The following is a 24,200-nucleotide window of genomic DNA, read 5'->3' as shown; positions in this document are numbered from 1 at the left end:
TTTGATGATATATATATATATATATATATATATATAGACTCGTAAAATTAAAAATAAAAGAATAGAAAAACAATAACAAAACCTAAAAGAGGGGCTAAATTAAAATAGATACAAATTATATTTAAAGTAGTAAAAGAAACCGAATTGTATTTGTGACCATTAAGAAGCACCAAAAGCAGCCAAGGCACACTGTGTGACAGAAAAAGCTTGTTGCGATCATGATCCATTCACCGTTGATCATTATATACAGTGAATTTTGGTGGCCGTGTGTGTATATATATACCACTTTTTTTTTATTTTTTATATTAGATTAACAACTACGTTTTTTTTTTAAATGTAGACTGTGATATATTTTTAAAATATGAAAAAAATTAATTTAAGGTCTATAAATTAGACCGTTCGATCCGATTTTTTAGTATAAAAATAGAATTTTTTAATTTTTATATTTAAATTTTTTTATTTATATTTAAAAAGTTAAAAAAATTTAAAATATACAAATTAAAAGATCTGATTTATAAACTATAAACTGCAAAAATTTTAAAAATACAAAAAAAAAACAAACCCTCCAATTTTATATTAAAAAATATTTAAAAATCTCGTACAAAATAATCAGAGAGTCCAATTACTTATTCCCATACCAAAAAAAAAAAAAAAAGTTTAAAAACCACAAATAAACCAATGGAGGATAATTATTACATGAATAAGCCAAATTGAAAATTGATTCACGAATGAGCCAAAGCATACTTATATGTAATTCGAACCTATTTGGTTCGAACTCCAATTGCATATAAATCGAACCTATTTGGTTCGAACTAGACACACATAATTCGAACTTAATTGGTTCGAATTACACATGAATTAGGCTATCACATAATTCGAACCTAATTAGTTCGAATTACTAAGGAATAAGTGTGAATATGTTACGTGCATGGAATTGTAATTGAAATGAAAAAAATTTAAAATGTTGTAACATATACAGAAAAATTATTTATTATATAAAGTTTATAAAAAATATCTTTAAAATTAATTCTAAATTTTTTTAAATTATAATTAATGTACTCTTTTAATTTCTAAGATTACTTATATTTTACTTATTATTTATTGTAAAAAAATAAGTTTTTTTTAATATATTAGTATCTGCTTGGGTTTAATTGTTTGCCTCCTTAAAAAATGCTTCTAAAATCAAATCTTTTTTATTTTTTTTTAATAATTTGATTACAAATTTTTTAAGAAAAAAATATACTTTATATCTTTAATTGTCTTAGTTTTTTAATCTTAAATTTCATTTCGTTTCAATTTACTTTTACATTTTATTTTGTGTTAATTTTATCCTTACTTCAATTTAATTAAAGAACATTAAATCCTAATAAAATAAAATTAAAATTAAATAAAGTTAAATAAAATAAAATTTAAAAATAAAATTAAAATAATCTTCAAATTGCATATATAAAGTGTATTTTTAATTTAATTCCAATATTTAACTATATAATCTCTAGAAACAGCGATGAGCTAAAGAAATATACACGTAAAAGATAAAAATCAAATTTTTTATTGACATTAAAAAATGTTTGTAATAAATTATATATTCATTGAAATGGAACAAATTTAAAATGGTGTAATATATACGAAAAAATTATTTATTATATAAAGTTTATAAAAAATATCTTTAAGATCAATTCTAAACTTCTCTAAATTATAGTTAGTGTACTCTTCTGATTTATAATATAACTTATACTTTACTTATCACTTATTGTAATAAAAAATTAGGTTTTTTTTTTTAATATATTAGTCTCTGTTTAGTTTTAATTTTTTGCGTTGTTAAAAAATGTTTCTAAAATCAAATCCTTTTTAACTTTTTTTTAATAATTGGTTTACAAATTTTGTAAGAGAAAAATATACTTTATATCTTTAATTGTCTTAATTTTTTAATGTTAAATTTCATTTCGTTTAGATTTACTTTCAACATTTTATTTTGTGTTAATTTTATCCTTATTTCAATTTAATTAAAGAAAATTAAATCCTAATAAAATAAAATTAAAATTAAATAAAGTTAAATAAAATAAAATTTAAGAATAAAATTAAATAATTCTCAAGTTGCATATATAAAGTGTATTTTTAATTTAATTCCAATTTTCAGTTATACAACATTTTAAATTTGTTTCATTTCAATTACAATCCCATGCACGTAACATATTCACACTTATTCCTTAGTAATTCAAACCAATTAGATTCGAATTATGTGATAGCCCAATTCATGTGTAATTCGAACTAATTAGGTTCGAATTATGTATGTCTAGTTCGAACCAAATAGGTTCGATCTATATGCAATTGGAGTTCGAACCAAATAGGTTTGAATTACATATAAGTATGCTTTGACTCATTCATGAATCAATCTTCAATTTGACTTATTCATATAATAACTATCCTCCATTGGTTTATTTGTGTTTTTTACCCAAAAAAATATATATATACAAAGCCAATATTATTAAACTGCACAAATTTTAGCCTATATATACTTCTATATATTGTATTCAAATTATGATTAATAAATATATCTTGGTCTATAAAGTTAATTTTATTAATTTAATCATTCATGTTAATTTTACTTTAAATAAATTAAATTATTATATTTAAAAATTATTTCTAATTAAAAATTTTCATTTTTAATTCATTTTAAACTACTATGATATTTTTTGTCTAAGATAATTAATCCATATTCGAAACAATATTTAATAAAAGTTATCTTAGATATTTTTGGCGAATTGCCTTTGAACAAGACAAAGATAATAAAATTTTTTACAACCCATAAAAATAGTTGTTTTTGATATCTAAAACTATATTTACAAAATGTTGCAATATAAAAAAATTAAGATAATATTTTTAAATAAAAATACATTTTATAAGAGTTGTCAAAAAAATTTAACAAATAACATTTATAAAAAATTGTTTAAAATTGTTCATAATTAAAAATTTAAAAAAAAAAATTAATCATATTCCTAATTATTTTTTTCTCTCCAAATAACTTAAAAAGAAATAAATAAATTCCATAAAAAAAAGAAACATATATTAATTTCACAATAACTATTATGTTATTTTATAAAATTAGAAGGAAAGTAGTATGCATATATTAGCCACAACATGTTATTATTATTATTATTGTGACAAATAATTAAAGCCGATATTTCAAAGAATTATTCTAGCTAGCTGGGTACTATAGCTATATTAGTACAAACACAATCAAAATCACTAGTATAATGTCTCACATACAGTCCCCGTATAATGTTAAGAATAGTACTTAATTATGTGAGGTCACTAGCTTATATTATATTTTATATCAAATATTATTACTGTTAAGTGTATTATATTTTATTTATTTATATTTTTTGATAAGTCTAAATTATTGAATTTATATTATTATGTGACAACCAAAAAATGCAGATGCCAAGTACCTAAGATGAGCATTATTATTTCTGAATAAAGAAACAAAATACGCAGCTTATATATTTTGATGTTTTATATATACAGTGTCACATGCATATCCTCACATTTTGCATGCTAATATATATATATTAAATTTGATGTTTTACACAGTTATATATTTAATTATATATCTATTGTATTTATTTAAACGATCATTTATATATATATTTTTTATCAAATATTTGGAGATTTAAATTCGTAATTTCTTATGAAGTATGAGAAGATTATGCCATTTGAACTATAATTCATTGGCCGGTCATTTATATATTGAATAAAAATAATTTTTTTATTAACTTGTTAGTTGATATTATATGTTTACATGATTTTTTAAAAAAATTCTTTTTTTTAGTTTTTATTTTATACCTAATTATTCGAATCAAACCAATTTATTTATTTTTAATTAGTTTGATTTAGTTTGAATATACATACAAAAAAAAAATATAAAACTGAATTAATTATAATTTAATTAATTTAGTTCTCATTTTACTTAAAATTCGAACTAATTTGACGGGAAAGATAATCATGCAATAATAATAATAATATAAATTTTTTTTTTAAATGTATCAAAAATACCGGTGTTTCAGTTGTTTTAACCATTGATTTCAATTAATATATATTATATTGATTTTTTATAATTTAGATAAATGGTTAAAACAACTGGAACACCAGTATTTTCGATACATTTAAAACTCTTCCAATAATATATATCAAGAGACAAGATGCCCTACTTTAACACCATCATATCACTTAACAACTTTTGAACTTTAACCTTTTTTTATTTGAAGGGGACTACATTTTTGGGTCAACTAAGGAATTGTGCAACTTTCTTTTTTACCTATATATGCTTGGTGCTTTATGATGGGGAATATATAATACTATTTATGTATTTTTATTTATAGTAGTTTAAGCTTTTAAGAGTTATATATGTATACACACATGAATAATTTAACATGCATGAATACTATACTTTCTTTTTTTTAAATAATTTAACATAAATGTATACCTTATTAACAAGCCTCTTTATGCTATAGCCTTTTTGAGATTGAGGCGAAATTAAAATTTCATTTAGATTAAGGGCTTGTTTGGGTGAGCTTTTTAAAAAAGATCTTTTTTCGAGTTATCTTTTTTTAAAAGATCTTATAGAGAAGTAAAAGTAATTTTATGTTTGGATATCTCATGTAAAAAGGTTTTTTTATCAATCAATTATGTTTGGGTATAACAATATAAAAGTACTTTTTTGTTTATTTATTACATGAAAAACATCTTTTTTTTAAGGAAAAAAGATCTTTTAAAAAAAGATGTAAATTACAGCTTCTCAAAAAAGATCTTTTTTTGATTTTACTAGTGCTTTTACTTTTACTACTAGAAATTTGCCAAACACATTAAAAAATAAAAAAAGATCTTTTTTCATTGAAAAAAGATCTTTTTTTAACAAAATAATGGCGCCCAAACATGCACTAAATGATTAAGTATTATTGAATGTTAGATCTCTTAATAATATAAAAGATCTAACTCTCTTCTCCAATGCAATCTCAAAAATAAAAAATAAAGTTAGTATTTCACACTTAATAATAATAAAATTATTACAAGTTTATATTTATCTATAATACAGTTTAAAAGTTTAATTATTTATCGATTTTTATAATTTTATCGAATTTTTAATTAAGTTTTTATATTTTTTTATTTTTCAATTGAGTCTTTATATTATATTAAATTTTATAATTTAATTTCTATTGTGACAAAAATATTAGAATTAACAGAATATTTTATTAAATAAAATGAATATACCTAATGTGCACTTGACTGAATACTATTATAGAATATTTTGTTAATTTTGTCGTTTTTATTACGATAGAGACCTAGTTATAAAATCTGATATGATATAAGAACTTAATTAAATATATATATATATATATTATATGAATTCGAGAAAATTCTTATTTTTTTAGATGGTTTTATTAAGAATTTAAGATTGAATTAAGATTTTTCAATTCTCTAACATGATATTGCAGTCTATTCAATTTAGAATTAAGTTAATAAGATCTCTGAATTTTAATATGATATTAGAATTTATTTAATTTAGTCTAATTGATCGATATTAGCATCTATTTAATTCAGTCTAATTGACCATTATTTACAAATGTTCACTTCTAAGCGTGCGAAAATCTTGGTCACCATGGTGTTGAAGTGGCTTTTGACGTTAAAGAAAAATTTAACAACTCTAAAGTCGTGTTTGGATTAATGATAATCCTATTCGGCAATGCTGACGAAGGTGGCTGTTGGCAAGGTTTACCTATCCAAAGAGAAATGCATTATTAATTTTTTTTAAGGTGATGAAGACTCACGGGTAATTGTGTTTTTATTATTGTTGAGGTGGTGATAATTTGGGCTGATTTTTTTTGTTATAGAAGCTGTGAATATGTTGTGCTTAGTTATGAATGTTAGAGGTAGTAGATTAATTTGTGGGATAACTTTTGCTTAAATTTGGCGTTAAAAAATTGAACCTTTTGATTTCATTGTTGAAAATTTTTTGTAAATAAATCGTAGGATCCGTTTTACATGGAGAGAATATCTAAAATTTACATAAAATTTATCGGATCTTTCGAGTTCTGCATGAATAAATTTTTTTTTATTTTTCTTCAATAACTCACATGGTCCGTGTTGTAGTGAACAAGTCAGACTGTCCGATAAGATTTGCCCCACTCGCACCATCTGATTTTTTACCTGCTGACACCACATGTAGGTAAAACACATTTGATCCCCATTAGAGAGTCCTACTCCATTCTAACCTCCATAATAAAATAAAAAATTGGATAATTTGAGGGGTTAACATCAGAAGTTAAATAAACATAAATGCATTGTGGTCATAGAAAACGACAAGCATCCCACAAGGGAGACCCACAGCACTATGAACATCTCTGCCCACTATGATAATGACCCCATTCTCTCTCTCTCTCTCTAAAAAGGTTAAAGTGTCATATGTCATACAGTCATAGCTCTTTTTTTTTTTTAACTAATTCAAATTCTTTTCAATTTTTTCAATGTAAAAGAAAATATTGAATAACATGTTAATAGTAATAATTTTGTCAAAGTAAAATTACGGGGGAAATTTCTTAAATAAATAAATAATAGTAATTTCACAAATAAATTAACATAACATTATATTATAGTTTGAAAACCTTCACTTTATTAGAGAACCAAGTGTAGGATACGATTCATTCACATAAAAATCAATACAATTCATATATACTTTTCAATTTCGAATCATTTTTCTAAGAAATTAAACTCCGTCATGGTATCATAGAGCTATATGTTTTTGATCTATAGAGAATGTTTGATTTTTGGAGTTTTAACTTTTAACTGTAATTATCTATTATAATTCTTTTAAAAATATTTTAGTTCTTATTCTTGTGGGCTCAATTTCTTGAATATGTAAATTCTGTATGTGTTGTGCATGGTTATGAAAGTGGGTAGTGCTAGACATGAATATGAGGATGGTTTTTTCTGAACTATGAAGTGAAGCAAACGGACTGTCCGATTTTTTTATTAAAAAATTAAAAACACAAATCAGATGGTCCGATTTGTGTGGGAGAAAAAATCGGAGGGTCCGATTTGTACTTTTAAACTTTTTTATTTAAAAAAAAAGTCAGATGGTCCGATTTTAATATTAAAATTTTTTTAATTGTCTAAAACACAAATCGGACGGTCCGATTTTGTGTACTGTAATTTTTTTTTAATTTTTTAAACACAAATCGGAGGGTCCGATTTACTCTTGACACCACATCTACGTAAAGTACATATACACTCCATAACTGCGTTCTACACCACTTTCCCTTCTATATCTAAATTAAAAAGTGTATTCTCGTGTGTAACATATATAAATTGTAAAAAAAAAAAAAACTGTGCACCTCTTTATTATATCGTGAAGATATAATTACTTGAAGGTATATTTAGAGTTGATGTCAACTCTTAAGAATTTAAAATCTTATACAGAACTAGAGAAGATACTTATAAAAAATGGGATATCTCTTTATTATTCTTGAAATGGGAATTAATTTAAGATTCACTTAGAATGGTTGTCTCTAAGAGTTGAAATTTGATACAATATCAGTAATAAATTCGTAAATGTACAAATGTCCAATGTAATAATTTAAAAAAAGTTTAGAAAATTAACTATAATATAAGTCAATTTAATTAATTTTTTTATTTTTATTTTTAAAATTTTAAAAATTAAAATAGTAGTGAGGAGTTATTATTATTATTTTTGTAATTAATCTGTTTTTCAACTAATAAAGCAGATACAAGTGGTGTGATTAAACCGAAATAAAATTTACATTTGTTATCTTTTTAATATTATCTCTCATCAATGTATTACTTTAAATTTTTTATTACTCCATTTTCCCAATAATATATATTTTATTAACGATTTTAATTTTTTTTCCTATATAAAATCTTTCTTCCCACTTACTTTCACGTATGAATTTATGTCTTGATAGCGACATTTGTTGTTCATGTCTTAATAGCACTTTCTGGTAATTAATTGATCCAACCCAAAAAATAAATTAATTAATAAATAGGTGCAATTGTTTAATTTATTATCTCTCAAATTAAAACACATTTTCATGGAACAAGAACCGCATGAATATGAATAACCCTTTGATCAAATGTAACTAGTTTTATGCTTTTAGCTCAAATAATGTTGTGATATGTGGATTGATAAACTAATAATTAATAGTGATTTTTTAATTAACACCCATAACTATACATGCACGTGTATCTTGAATTGTTTAAACACTACATTATTTTATTAGAGTTAATAATCAAATTATAATTCTTAACGAAAAGATGGTTTATTTTTTAATTATTTTTTTCATAATTAATAATTTTCGTAAATAATTAATTTAATTCACATTATACATGATAATTAATACATCTAATTATTAAACGTTAAATAAATATATTCATAAAAATTCATCAATTTAGTGTCATTAGGTTATATTATAATTAAGATTTATATGATTAAAAAATAGATTAAATTAATATATTTTTATAGACATATTTATACAGTATCTAATTAGATATACCAAATGTCATATATAATATTAATTAATATTTTATATCATTAATTATTAACAGAAATTATTAATTAAATAATAAAAGAATAAAATTTATTAATTTATAATATTTAAAAAACTAATTTAATTGATAAAAATGTTTAAAAATAAATTTAAAAAATAATTTGATGTTTCATTATAATAAGTTTATGAATATTATTTTTTTATACATAAATATTATACATAACATATTTTTTTGGTTCGTTTGATTTTAGGTATCTGATTTTATATATATACATCTTGACAGGATATTGGATATTTTCTTCTTTGTATATAAATCATGTTAGACTAGCAGGATTTATGTATAATTCTGAAAACCCACTAGTTTAACATAATTTATGTTTGACTGATAAAATATAAATATAAATATTATATTTTAAATTATATTTTAAGACATTAAATTATCGTGTTTTATATTTTTTAGAAAAATAATAAAAAAATATAAATACAAAATATATTTTATTTTTTAAATTTTTTATTATTTCTATATATATTTTATCATTATATTTTATTCTTAAATTTTTTATGAAAAAATAAAAATAAATTAAACTGTTATAATTTACATTTTTATATTTAATTTACTTTTCCATATTTAATTTCTCTATTTATTTCTTCCCTTTCTCTCTCATCTTTACTTGGTTAGTTCTCATCCATATCCTTCACCAATCGCCACCCCTTCATCATCATCAAAGTCTTACCATATTATTAGTTCGTTGGTGGTGGAATTCATGAATGTCTTCTTCTTTGAAAGCGATGCGAGATCGAATATAGAAATGCATGCAAAGAATTGCTAATAAATGAACCACTATTTAGGTTTTCACACATAAATACTCATAGTACAACTCTACCAAATGCACAAATACTTATTTGACACTAATGTGGTGAAAACTCAAGTGCAGTCGACTTTACGTGAAATTATAATCGAGAGTCGTTAGATTATTTGACTGATTTGACTAAATTTTTATCTAACGACTCTCAATTATCAACTTCAGGTGAAGTCAACTACACCTGAGTTTCTACCATACGTATTTCTATATTCAACTGTATCTTAATAAAAAAATATAAAATATTTTTTTAAATATATTTAAATATCATCACATATTAATTATGTTTAGTTTTATTTTTAATTTATATTATTACAATAAATTTAAAAATAACATATGTTATTATTTATTAACATAAAAAGTTATCTTACATACTTTATATAATTAAAAATATTAAAAATAGTTAAAATATATAATTTATCTAAAAAATAATTTATATTTTATATATATATATCGTGTCTTATGTCTTATAAAAAGTTAAAATTTACGTATTTGTATATCTCGTATTGTATCGTATCTTGTATTTATGTCAGTATCGATGATTTATAGATACAAATTTATATATATAATATTTAAATCTCTGATTAGTGATAATAATATTCTCCATTATTTATTCATAATTTTTATGAAATATTTAATATAAAATATTTTGTGCTACCTTCTAGTTTAATAATAATAATAATAATAATAATAATAATAAGTTATTTGAAATATTTATAACAGAGACCCACAGACATACCTAAGAAAAGTTAAATTTTTATATTATATGAACGTATGGTCGTTATCAAAGAGACACTGTTTTTTATGTACATACTCTCAAATAATAGTTGATATGATGAAATCTTCTATTCAAAAATGTTTTTTACAAATAAAAAACAAAAACAGAAAATTGAAACAAAAAGTAAAGTCTAAATTTCATTTTTGGATAGAAATATATATTAAGATTATATCAAACTCAACTCAAAGACTTTTGGACATATCATGTAATCCATGAACAGGATCAATCTGCTCAAATATATAATAATTATGGAACACAACATTATTAATTATGACTGATGGGATTATATTGTTATTGATATTACCAAATCAGGTTTGAGACTGATAGTGACTGAAGTTACTCACAAGCAGCTTTCTCTGTTCCTCTAAAAATAATTCACTCAAGTAGTGTCTCATACTTTGCCTATTTGAGTTATTAAAACAAAAATATTTTTAACTCATAATATAGTAATATACATTATTATTATTATTATTATTATTATTATTATTATTATTATTATTATTATTATTATTATTATTATTATTATTATTATTATTTAATAACTTAATATGGATGTAAATAAAATATTAAAGTCATATATATATACAGCTTTTGAAAATATTATATATACCCTTAAGATCATGCATATGAAAGAGTCTTATTTTAAAACTTTTATCTTTAAATGATTTAATATATATAATTTAGTTTCTAAAAATATTTTCAACTTTAATATTTTAGAAATGTTATTTTGAACTACCATTGAGAATTATCTATACTAAATAGTTTTTTTTTTGACAAAAAAAAAACGTTTTTCAGTTATAAGAAAGTCAAATAGCATTTACAAATATAAAAAAAATGTCAATTCTACATAAATTACAAGAAGATAGGTATTTCATGTATTGAACTGAAATCTGATAACAAGCCCAAATAAAAAAGGTCACCACAAAAAAAATTGATAATTCATTAAAATGTTTACAATTCTCTAGTTTAAAAAATTAATAACTTCGATCTAAAACTTATTAAAACCAAAGAATTACAAAGGAATACACACTATATAATTGATCTAAAACAATATTATTGGTTAAATTTTATTGTCTAAATATCATTAAAATTAATTATTTTGTCCCTAGAAAATTCAATAACTTATATATCCACATAAATATAATATTAGTTAACTTCTCTTAAAAGAAACATTTATGAGAGATCAGTGTAAGCGTGTAAATTTAATTTCACACAGTCTCAACAATTAAAATCAATGACAAAACATTAATTTTCTAAGGATAAAAATATTATAACTGAATATTTCATCACTAAAATAAAAATCACTTTTAGTATAAATTTTTAATGACAATAATATAATAGTCACTATATGTCTTATTTAATTTATATTCTACCAGCAATTATATATTTACTGTTATTATGATATGTTATAATAACAATTATATACTTTTTTGCGACTATATATAATCACTCAATAATAATAATAATAATAATAATAATAATAAAATTATTAGAGATTATTCTATAAAAAATTTAAAATTAAAACTATTTGATATTTTTATACTTAATATATTCAAAAGATATCTTATTTTAAAAAACATGTTTATATTAAAAGAAAATATTTAATTTGGACTTCAAAACATCATTATTCATCTAACTTGTTTCTAACGAAAAGAGTGTATTATTATGCTAAGGTTATCGGCCACATGGACAAAGTTAAGTTAATAATAATCAATGTTCTGAAAATCGGTTCGAACTGACCGGTCAAACCGTGAACCGGACCAAAAAATGAATCGGTTAATCATCAAAACCGCAAATCTAAAAACCGAAATTGAACCGGCGAACTGGCCAGTAACCGATCGGTCAAACCGAATCGTGATCCGGGCGGTTTTTTGGATGGCAACAAAACCGTTTTTAGTTGTTGAATCCTTAAATGTCCAAAATCCTGAGATCCCTAATTGCCTTCCCTTATTTGCTTCAGCCTTCACTCCTTCAGTGCTTCTCAGTTCTCATTCATCGAGCAGGCTTCACTGAGCTGCTTCCAAGTTTCAACGCCTCACTCAGTCACTGTCACACCGTCACACGGGTCGAGCCACCGCAGAGCCGTTCGAAAACTGAGAAGTGAGAACGCCTCACTCTCACACGGGTCGAGCCACCACAGCAGCCGTCGCGAACTGAGAAGGTGCCTTCGCTGTCTCCCACTGCCTCACTCTCACTCTTCCTGTTGCATGTTCTGTTGAAGCCTTGAAGGTGCCTTCGCTGTCTCCCACTCTCCCTGTTTTATTTTTCTTTGAACTGTGTATTGTGAAACTGTGAACTGATTCAAGATTCAACTGATTGGAGGGAGCTAAACTGTACTGTGATTATTGATTAGTGATTACTGAAACTAAACTGTGATTCAACATGATGAACACCGAAACTGTATTGGATTGTATTGTTATTGCTCTGTTGTGTCTGTTTTGAAACTGATTAGTGATTTTCTGAATGTGAAATCAATAAAAGAAATTGATTTTGTGTTGTCGAAATTATTGCTAAAATGGGTTTGTTACTCTGCTGCTGCTGTTTTTTAATTTACGAGTATACTGTTTTTGAATTTTTGTTGATAGATTTATTGATTTCAGAGTTTAGAGTGATTATTTGTTGCTGTGTTTTAATTTTAAACCAAATTGATGCTTTCAAAACATTAACAAACAGCGTATGTCCCATGTTATTGATTTAGAGCAAGGAAATCATGAAGATGATGTTGTTGTTTGAGGTCTTGGGAGTGCTGTTGATGATGGTAGTATATTTCTCTTATGCAGAAGACAGTGGTTCAAGCCACTCTCATTTCTAATGTCTTTTACTTCATTCTTTAACTGCAAAATTTGGTTTCTGATACTTTTTAATGCTAAATTTGATTGATTCTGTGGATATTTAGACACCCTTTTGTTTATGATTCATGGAATTGAGAATTAGATTGTTTGGTACTGCTCTATCTGTATACTTGTTCTGTGTCTTTGTGTTGAGTCTCACAAATATTCTCAATTACTTACAGCTATGGTTTTCTTCTTGAATGGAATTTTATTTTTCCAAAAGAAATCATAGAGGATTAGGATTGTGGATTTTTTAATTGAGTGATGAATGTAAAGCTGAAGATGATGATGACAAAATTGCTTGGAAACATATATTTTAAGAGAGTTTAAAAAATTTTGAGTTTGTAAATTGATAAGATCATATAGTTTTAGTATGTTTATGTATATTTTATTTATTATTTCATTATAAAACGGTTTTTTCAGTTTAATCACGGTCGAACCGGTTGAACCTGAAAACCAGTAAACCATCAGTAGTTAGAACGGTTCAATGATCGGTTCGATTTTCAGAACCTTGATAATAATAAAGGTCTGATAGAGAAAAACGTTAGAATTGATCTGTGTATTAATTAACTTTGGGACGAAAATGTCGGTTTTTAAAATCTTTAAAAATTGATTTGGGTAATTACCCTTTAATTAATAAAGGCCAATTATAAGTAATAAAAAATGTTTTAGTGAATTATTATTATATTATAGTTTTTACTCCATTGAAAACGATTGAAACCCTTTTCAGTCTTTTCCCAGTGAATAATTTGATGCTTCATGAATGATGTATGGGCGTGAGAACATGAATTGCCAACCCTTACCCCCCTTCAAGTTCCAAGGATGCTTTTTTAGATCTCTAACATGGAAAGAATTGATGCTTGGTGATTAAACGTTTCTGCCCTTAGATTCTTTTTTTGGAAGAGCATTAAAAAATTCAATGGTGTTAGTAACTTCAGTCATTGTATACTATGCTTATAATAATAATAATAATAATAATAATAATAATAAAATTTAATTACTCTGTTGATTTCTATAGTTTCGTGAAATTTTCAATTAGGTCTCTATACTTTTTTTTCTTTTTAATTGGGTCACTGCACTAATTTTTTTTCAATTAAGCCCCTCTTAATAGTAATTGGCTTAATTTTATAGGGACTTAACTAAAAAAAAAAGAATTGGTATATAGGAACCTAAATAAAAGGAAAAAAAAGTATAGAGACCCAATTAAAAAAAAATTTAGTATAAGGACTCAATTAAAAGAAAAAAAAGTACAGAGACCTAATTGAAAATTTTGCGAAATTATAGGACCAGCAGAGTAATTAAACCTAATAATAATAATAATAATCTATCAAGATAAACAAAACACAAAAGAGATCGAGAATTGAATTTGATGCAACATATTAAAAATAAGATTATGATAATAAGATTATTTGATGGTGTTTGTATGTTAATCAATAAGAATTATACTTGGTTATTTGGTATAAACGAATTTCTCCTTTTATATATGCATATATACTGTGTTGGTATTTTCTTAGAAATTGGAGGATGAATTATTAATTTACTTTTTTCATGCATTATTATTATATAATAAGTCCAATTATACACATAATTAACATATGAAATAATTTTGTTGTGTATTTTATACAAATATAAATATCATGATTGGTGTTTGAATTATTAAACCCTAATATATATCTTTCTTCTCATATTGAGTATAAAATTTAAGAAATATTTGTATAATTTTAGAATATATTTAATGTGAGTTTCAAAATTTATTTTTATCCGAAATTAATCTATAATTTGAGTTGCCTAAAAGTGTGTTTATTATTTTATGTGTACTAAAAAATACATAAAATAGTCACACAAAAAAGATACATAAAATAGGCTTATAATAATATAATAATGTAATACAAAGAACATGTTATTCTATAATTTCAAGAGGATAGTGGAAGAGTAGTATAATGGTCATGATATATATGAAAAAAAAAAGCTGCTAATTTAAAGTAACAAATGAGTAGGAAAAGGATGTGCTTGTATATTCATCTCCCAAAATGGTGAAAAGCTATATATATATATATATATGTAACATTTCAAGTGCACCGAGGAGTATCAGTGCATCAGTTATTTTAACCGTTGATTTCAATTAATATATATTATATATATTTTTTATAATTCAGATCAACGGTTAAAATAACTGGAGCACCGATACTTTCGGTGCATTTAAAATATTTCCATGTATATATATATATATATGGAAGGTTATCAGGTCTATCGAGAATATTGGTGTTGCAGTTGTTTTAACCGTTGATCTGAATTATACAAAAAATATATAATATATATTAATTAAAATTAACGGTTAAAACAACTGAAATACTAATATTCCTGAGTATACCTGATAACTTTCCTATATATATATATATATATATATATAGAGTTAGTTTGAGTTCACTATTCCTTTCTTCCCTATTCATCTCAACTATTGATGATATGATCTCTTTAGCTGTTTCTTTCTGTCTTTCTTCACTCTCTTCATCACATACTCACACTCACAATATTAATATAATGCAACACATACACAACCATTAAAAGATGTAATAAACAAATCAACAAACTCTACTAACAATATAATGTTAAATTAAATGAATTGATGACACCTATATATACAAGCAAGAAGAGAAGCAACATTTATTAATTTGATCTTCAATAATATATTATAAAGGGTTTAATAATTTGGATGATTATTCACGCGCACGATCAATATAAAAAGGTAAAATATTTGTAAGATAAATATTTTTATTGACCTAATATTATGTAATTAAATATATGTGTAAATTTATTTTATATTAAAAGTGTATTAAAATTAAATTATTTTATTAATTTTTATAGTTTTACTAAAATTTATAAATAAATTCGATCTCTATACTGATTTTAAATTTATAAATAGTTTCTTTCTAACAGTAAATTTTATGAATATTTTTTTATTTATCTCACATCACTAATAAATATATCTCAACATATTTCATTAAATTAAATATTTTTAGAATAACAAAAATATAATTATAAATTTAAAATTCATATAAAAATCTATTACAAATTTTTAATATATAAAAAATTGGTTAAAAAATAAAATAAAATTATAAATACTAATAGAGTAATTATTTAATCTAAAAAATTTAATGGCATCCCACCATAGCATTAGTCTAATTAAATAGGCCGTAGACTCATGCCTGCTCTACTTAGTAGTAACATTACCTTGCAACTTATTGTACTATTAGCCACACTACTGTTGTGTTCATTTGTTTGTTAATTAGGTTCAGTTAGTGTCACTGTTTTACTTTATGTACCTACCTGCCTACATGAGAAATAATGAACTCTTTTTTTTGGTCACTTTACATGCGAGTTATTATGCTGAATGATAGTGTCTTCTTTTATGTATATATGTCCTTCATAGCTTGATTATACGTGAAAAAATTCAGTTTGATACTACTATATATATAACTCCCTTTACAAGGTAAGGGAAAAACAATGCAATAATATAACTAAAAATCAATTTGTTTGGGTTCAACTTAGGATGTCAACGGGGCGGAGCGGGCGCGGGGGATGACTCCTGCTCTCTGTCTCCGCTTTTAAAATTAATCCCCGTCTTCGCCCTGTTTTTTGCTATGGAAAATAATTGTCCCCATTTTCATTCTTTGCGTTCTCCACATTTTTTTGCGGGGCTCCATTTCCCATCTACTTATGTTTAACATTCATATGGAAATTATAATAAAAAATATCAAAAAAATTAAAAAATAAACTACAAAATATTAATAGAAACACACAAACATATCTTATCCATGATTATAAGTCTAGAAATATAACATAGCAAATCATAGTCTATAAAATAAAATTTTGAACAATAGGATTAGGGTTTTTCAACGAGTGAAATTATTAAAAGAACCTCTATATTAAAAATAAAATAAGAATTATTAAGTAAGTTCAAAAATTTGGAGAATTATCGGGGATGGGACGAGGATCTCCGCTTGGGTTCCGCGCATGTCTCGGGAGAATTTCGCTCTCCATCTCCATCCAAAAAAAAAAAAAAAAATCTCCACCAATGGAGTCCCATTCGAAACGGTTCCCACGAAAATCCCTATCTCCCGAAGATTTTTGACACCCCTAATTCAAGTAGAGGGTGCCCTCAAGTCCTCAACTATATAGTTGACTACTTCATGGGCATATATAAATATGCTAATATAGTAGTAGGATGTGTATGTTTTAATAATTAATATGATATAGTCACTACCTAACACCTGTTATTTATATCTATTTTTCTGTACTATAAATAATGAAAAGTTAAGTTATTTTGTTAGTTTTTATAGTTTTATTAATTTTATAATTAAATTTTTATATTTTTTTAATTGGGTTAGTTTTTATATATATTATTTTTATTTTGTAATTAAGTTTTTTTTGTATAAAAAATATTAAAATTAACGAAATATTTTTCTTAAAAGATATATAATCAAAGATCTAATTAGGTTATTAATTGTGAGTATATTCAATTTACAAAGAAAAATATTCTGTTAATTCTAATATTTTTTTTACATAAATAATAATCTAATTACAAAATTAAAAATAATATCAAAAATCAATTAAAAAAAGTAATATAAAAATCTAATTATAAATTTAGTGAAATTATAAGGAATAACAAAGTAATTAAACTAAAATAAAAATATTAGAAAGTGTTGATGTATAAATTTTTTAAAAAATATCTTTTATCATATATAGTTATAAAAAAGGTATTTTCTTAACTCTAAGAATTAAATTTACGATTTTTTTTTAATCAAAGATAGAGAGACTTAAACCCGCAATTTTTTAGATAAGTATGAAGAGATTATACCATTTAATTTGAGCTATAACTCATGACACGATGTTTTGATTTTAGCATAACTACGTTAGTGTTTATTAATGCACTGGTATGTAATAAGAATTTGAAAGATTTTAAAGCATATATATTTGATTCTTCTGCGGGTTTACATATGAGAAAATCCCCAAGACGTTCAGACTTTTTGTGACTTGATGCCATTTGAGGGTTTGTTACAACTTTATTTGAAGGCCATTTAATTATGACATAGAATTTAGAATTAATTTCCAAACGATAAAAAAATTGGTGACATTTGTTTTTTTGGTTGAACAATTCAATGGCTTCATAAACTGTTCAATAGCATAATGCATTTTTGTTTTTGGACATAGTAGCACAATGCATTGAGGCAACAAATTTATGGTAGCAAAATTTCTGTACACAAGGCCCAAATGATCGAAATATTACTCCTACTTATCTACCATCCTTATGGGCCTTGGGTTATTGGACCAAGCCCAACCCAAAGCTACCATGTTTTATTCTTTAACATGGGTTTTTGTTGCTACATAAACTAGATAAGTAGCTCTTGACAAAAAAAAAAGCTAATTAGCTCAAAACTAGGCATAAAATTTGAGTTAAACCTTCTTAGCCTCGATCTATTTTCAATTTAGAGAACTCTCATACTGTAACCATTGAAACATGACAATTTACCATTTATCCTATCTTTAGACACATGATTTTTTTTTTGAGAATTTTTGACAAAAAAATAAAAAAAAATACTTTCATGTGATGTAACTTATATAATTCAATCTTCATTAATCTTACGTGAATGATAACCATTTTATTGAGAATGTTTAGTTCTGCATAATCATTAATACGATGTCTCAATCAAATAGTTATCATCTTTTTGTAATGTCATTTTGATGACTGTATAAACAATGCCTAAATCAAATAGTTATCATTCATGTAAGATAGATGAATGTTAGATTATGCATTTTACGTCGCTTATCGCCGAATATTCTCGTAGAAGGATTCGAATGAATTGTCATTTTTTTCGAATTGTCTAAATTAAAAAAAAAAAAAAATTTACTCAAAAAATTTTGGCTAAATTTTTTTATTATGAATAAAGTCTTTGTGCAATTCAACAATGTTGGCTTTGTATGTATTTTTTATTGGGTATGAGAATAAGTAATCGGACCATCCAATTATTTTGTATATAATTTATAAAAATTTTTTAATGTAAAATTGGAGGGTCTGATTTTTTTGTTATAATTTTTCTTTTAATTTTTGAAATTCACCGATCACAAATTAGATCCTTTAATTTGTGTACTTCAAATATTTTTAACATTTTAAACATAAATTGGAGGGTCTGAATACAAAAGTTAAAAGGTTTGATTTTTGTACTAAAAAATTAAATGGTCTAACTTCTATACATCTAAAAAATTAGACGGTTCAATTTCTACTTCTTATATTAAATTGTTCTATATTTAAAAAAAATACCACAGTTCATAATTCTAAAAAACACTAGTGTTAATCCAATATGAAAAAAAAATTGATATAGTACTAAAACATAAAATTTTTAGAGGAGTGTTAGGGGGTTAGCAATTTTTATGTTTTGTAACCATCAATTTGCCATCAATAGTATTTTTAATGGTGTAAAATTACATTTAATGGTGGGAGATCACTCACTTTTTTTTATGGTTAAGTGCTGGCTACAAAATACAAAAATTACTGACCCCTAGACTTTCTTAAAATTTTAAGTATATTTCTTTTTTTTTTTTTGACTTTTTTATTTTTTTTTCAAAATATGAAGGTCGTTTAGCAGAAATAAAAAAGAGAAAGTATAGGGAACAAATAGAATATTTGTATAATGTGTATAATTGAGGTTTAAGGAGTATTAGAAATATAACTATTAGTGTTACCTTTTTCTTTCAATGTAAGCTTTTGAGATGAGTGGTATCATGACATGGTATCATAAGTGATTTTATAATATGAGATGTTTAATATCCCTAGTACCCGCATGATTATTTTAGATATTATGCATAGTTATTCTAGATATTATAGGTGATATTCATTTTATAACTTATATAGTCCAATATACACATTATACAAATATTTCATTGGCTCCGTAGCTCAATAAAAAAACACGGTCTCCATCCCCCATCCCAGTGAAACAATTTCCGTCAAAATTGAAGAGACTAGAGAGAGAATTAAGACTTATTTATTGAAGAGAGAATGCATCACTCCAACTAAATAGCGGTTAAGGACGAGCAGTTAAAAGATGGTGTTCACCGTTTTCTTCCACTCTTCCATTTCCAAAAACTTCCTCTCTTTCACAATTGGCTACTATATACTCTCTGCACCAGTGCTTCTGTAATCATTAATCAACACTGAACTCTGATCAAGATACTAACCTCTTGTTCCCAAGGTTTCTGATCCTGTTCCACAAAGCAATTGATCTTCTCTTGAGAAAACCATTCCAGTAAGCAACCATAAATCCTTATAATTATTAATTTCCCTTTATTCACTATGAAAATTGTATGTTATCTCTATCTGCATTGTATTCCCTTGAATTTTTAGCTATAACCTAGATGGGTATGTGAGAAACAGCAGAAAGATGAATTTTTTCACCCTTAGGGTTGCTCTTTCTGGATATAGAACCTTCAGCACAAAGGGTTTCTCAGAACAGAAAACCTACATTAATAATAAGTACAAAGCAGAGACAACAACAGTGACGAAAAGACAAATACGCAGGTCTAAGATTCAATGGACTGAGGAGCAAAAGAGTGTGTTGTCTGCTATAGAACAAGGCAAATCAGTGTTCATCACTGGTTCTGCTGGCACTGGCAAGACCATGCTTGTCATTGAGGTTATCAAGAGGCTGAAGAAGATGCACACCCCATCTAAGGTTTTTATCACAGCTTCAACTGGGGTTGCTGCAGTTGCTCTAAAGGGACAAACTTTGCATTCATTTGGTGGAATCCGCGGCCCCTTTTATCATGATCCTAAGAAGTTGTTTGAATCGATTTTGGCGGATAACAGGGCTGTTAGGAGGTGGCAAAAGGCTAATGCTTTGGTTGTAGATGAGTGTAGCATGGTGGATGGTGAGCTATTTGATGGCCTCGAATATGTCGCGAGAAAGGTGCGTGGCGTGGATGAAATGTGGGGTGGAATTCAGATGGTTGTGGTTGGGGACTTCTGCCAGTTGCCCCCTATTCCTAATGATTCTTCTAAGCCTGTTAAATATGCTTTCGAAGCGAGATGTTGGGATGAATCCTTTCATTTGCAGAAGGAGCTCACTAAGGTTTTCAGGCAGTCTGATCCGCAGTTCATCGAGTTGCTTCAGCGTATGAGGAAGGGGGAGATTGATAGCTTGGACTTGTCACTTCTGGAGAAGTGTTACTCAGAGAGAGTGTGTGATTCCTCTGTGGTGAAGCTCTTCCCATTAAAGAAAAAAGTGATGGAAGTGAATGAAAAGATGCTTAAAAGCTTGCAAAAGGATGTAACTGTTTACCCAGCTGTTGATACTGGCAAGGATACTTGGAAGAAGCTTCTGAATCAAGGGATAGCACCCGATCAGCTCGAGCTTTGTGAAGGTTCCAGAGTGATGCTGATCAAGAATTTGGATGTTCGGAAAGGATTAGTGAATGGAGCAACTGGTACGGTTGTGGGATTTGATAACGGTCTCCCAATTGTTAAATTTGATTCAGGGAAGGTTTTGACAATCAAACCGGCAGAGTGGAGTATAATGGAAGGAGACGAGGTTGTTGCTAAGAGGTGGCAGATACCACTTAGACTAGCATGGGCTCAGACCATCCACAAGTGCCAAGGAATGACTCTTGAAAAGGTTTCCATCGATTTGTCAGGATCATTTGGTGTTGGAATGGTTTATACCGCGCTTTCTCGTGTTAAAACCTTGGCAGGTCTTCACTTATCTGGTTTTAAATCTTCAATGATTAGAATGGACCCTAAGGTTTTAGAATTCTATAAAAAATTGTGCAACAAAAGTCTAGACACTAGTTGCATTGAAAGTAAAGATAATTCTAGAAGGCATAGCTTATCCTGTACTGCTGAAAATGCTGGTGCTGCAGATAATGTTGGCACTGTAGAGAAAAAGTGCTATTTTGACCTTGATGGGTACCTATCTAGACGCCTGAAAAGATGATGAAGATGGCCTCATGGTGTATATGATCTTTATCAATTCAATGTCAAGCATGGTTGGTACTTCATTGAAGTTTTCATGTGGGTAATATCTCTTCAAATTCAATCCTTCATCAATTTGAAGTTAGTTTCATTGGGAAGCATGGTAATGTTGAACCTTCCTTTCTTTTTGGGTCAAATAATGTCAGGTACTTTAGTGTTTCAAGTATTTGATGTCTTCTTATGTAAATATTTGAAATTGTTTTTCCTCTTGTTTAATTGATACTTCATTCATGTTGTTACACTTCTCATGTTTTGTGCTTTCTAATGAGAAAAGAGGAAAGCAGAGGAATAAAAGTGAAATAGAACCGGTTATAAGTGGATCACAATTCACAACACAATTGAGAACTCAATTATCAATTTCTGATTATGAGTTTATGACTGGTTTTGCAGACATATTGGCTTGTGTTTAGTTGAAACTATCAGAACTTTTTATTTTTAATATTGGAGTGGTAATAGTGTTTTTTTAAGATGTGGATTGTTGGGTTGTTATTTTCAAATGTGGAACCGTTTAATTAGAGAACCTAGAGGTACACAAATCGGACCGTCCGATTTGTGTTAAAAAAATTAAAAAATTTTAGGGTCCGATTTGTGTACTTTCCACAATTTTAAAAAACACCAAAAATTACAATGTTAAGGTATATCACTACTTTCACTTCCATAACAAAAAAAATTACCCAAACTATCAATCTTAGACTCTTTGATTGGGTTAATAACTTGTTCTATTGTAAATTTCATGTAATTTTGCTATCAACAACACAGCATTGTTACTCTATCTAAAATGGTCTTGTAAGTAATAATGGGGTCTTTCATAGATGAATTATGAGTAAGTACCAATCTGCCCCTGTCCATTTTTACTAAGGACTAATTGAATAGAATATTTACTCATGAATTAGAATACTAATAATACACCATATATATAATCTTTATTTCAACATTTGCATTTTAGTAACAAAGCTATAGACATGTCACTTGCTATTCACATAAAGGTTAAAGGTTTATGATGATAAAATTGAATCTGTTATTATGTTGCTGATATTTGTGAGAAAGATTTATCAGTTTACTAGAAGATATTTAAACTTGAATATCTTTTGTAATTGAAATGTATGCGCCAAAATTTTGTATTGCAACAAGGATTTTGATTCTTTTTCTTGAAATGATAGGCCAATTATGAAAGCCACATTAATTATAAAATAACAGGAAACAAATGAAATGTTAGTGCTTACTTACCACCTATAATGACGATGAAAGCATTCTTTAATTCTTTTCTTCCTTATCAAGTGCCCCTTTCATGTAGCAAAACACTTCAATTTGATTATTTATGTTATAAAAGTAGCTTTGAAAAGTAAATGATAAAGGGTTTGTTAAGGATTCTTTATTGGGAAAAAAAATACATTTAATAATGTTATTGTAAACTTAAAACTTGTTTTAGTAATAAAACTTTGAGAAAAGGACAAATAGATTCCTGACCTTTTGCTCCGAGAATATTTTCGTTCTTAACCATTGAAAAATACTTTTAAGTCCTTTACCTTCACAAAACTTGGACGGATCAGTCCATGACGGAGGCATTTGGACGGAGGGACTGATCCGTCCAAGTTTTGTGAAGGTCAGACACTTAAAAAGTATTTTTCAATGGTCAGTGACGAAAATGTCCGCGGGACAAAAGGTCAGGGACCTATTTGTCCATTTTTCTAAAACTTTTTTTTTATCTACTATGAGAACAACTACAATAACAACAAAATTTTATTCCATTATGTGGGATTTATCTAGATGAATCAAACTTCATTAAATTCTACATGGTTTATGATTAAAGGTTAAAATTATATTTTTTTTTTTATGAAAAATGCTAAAAAAAACCAACACTTTTACTAATATTTACTCAAATAAAATATAAAATATAAAAATATTAATTACTTAATGTTTTCTGTTTAGCCCTTCTTAAATCTTACATATAATCATAATAATTAAAAAATCGATCATGTAGACACAAATATATATTAAAAATAAAATAAATAATATATAAATATTAATTTAGCGACTAATTTTTAGTATAGATAATTAAGCATAATATTTTTGTTAAAAATAGTTGAATTAAAAGAAGTGAAAATTGACAATTCCATTTTGATAACACCACCCTATTCGTATTTTTTACAC

At 25.9% G+C, this 24,200-nt stretch overlaps 1 protein-coding gene across 1 annotated transcript; it reads left to right on the top strand.

Annotated features, from left to right (window-relative positions):
* The first annotated feature begins 20,053 nt into the window (after positions 1-20,053).
* Positions 20,054-22,387, top strand: LOC112719787 (uncharacterized). Its single transcript, XM_025770487.3, has 2 exons — positions 20,054-20,328; positions 20,484-22,387. Exon 2 carries the CDS (start codon positions 20,701-20,703, stop codon positions 22,009-22,011), a length of 1,311 nt encoding a protein of 436 aa, XP_025626272.1. The 5' UTR covers positions 20,054-20,328; positions 20,484-20,700; the 3' UTR covers positions 22,012-22,387.
* The last annotated feature ends 1,813 nt before the right edge of the window (positions 22,388-24,200 follow it).

Source organism: Arachis hypogaea, chromosome 11 (assembly GCF_003086295.3).
Source record: "Arachis hypogaea cultivar Tifrunner chromosome 11, arahy.Tifrunner.gnm2.J5K5, whole genome shotgun sequence".
NCBI classification, from domain to species: domain Eukaryota; kingdom Viridiplantae; phylum Streptophyta; class Magnoliopsida; order Fabales; family Fabaceae; genus Arachis; species Arachis hypogaea.
Note: the sequence above shows the minus strand (reverse complement) of the source record. Positions and strands in the feature narration are given on the sequence as shown.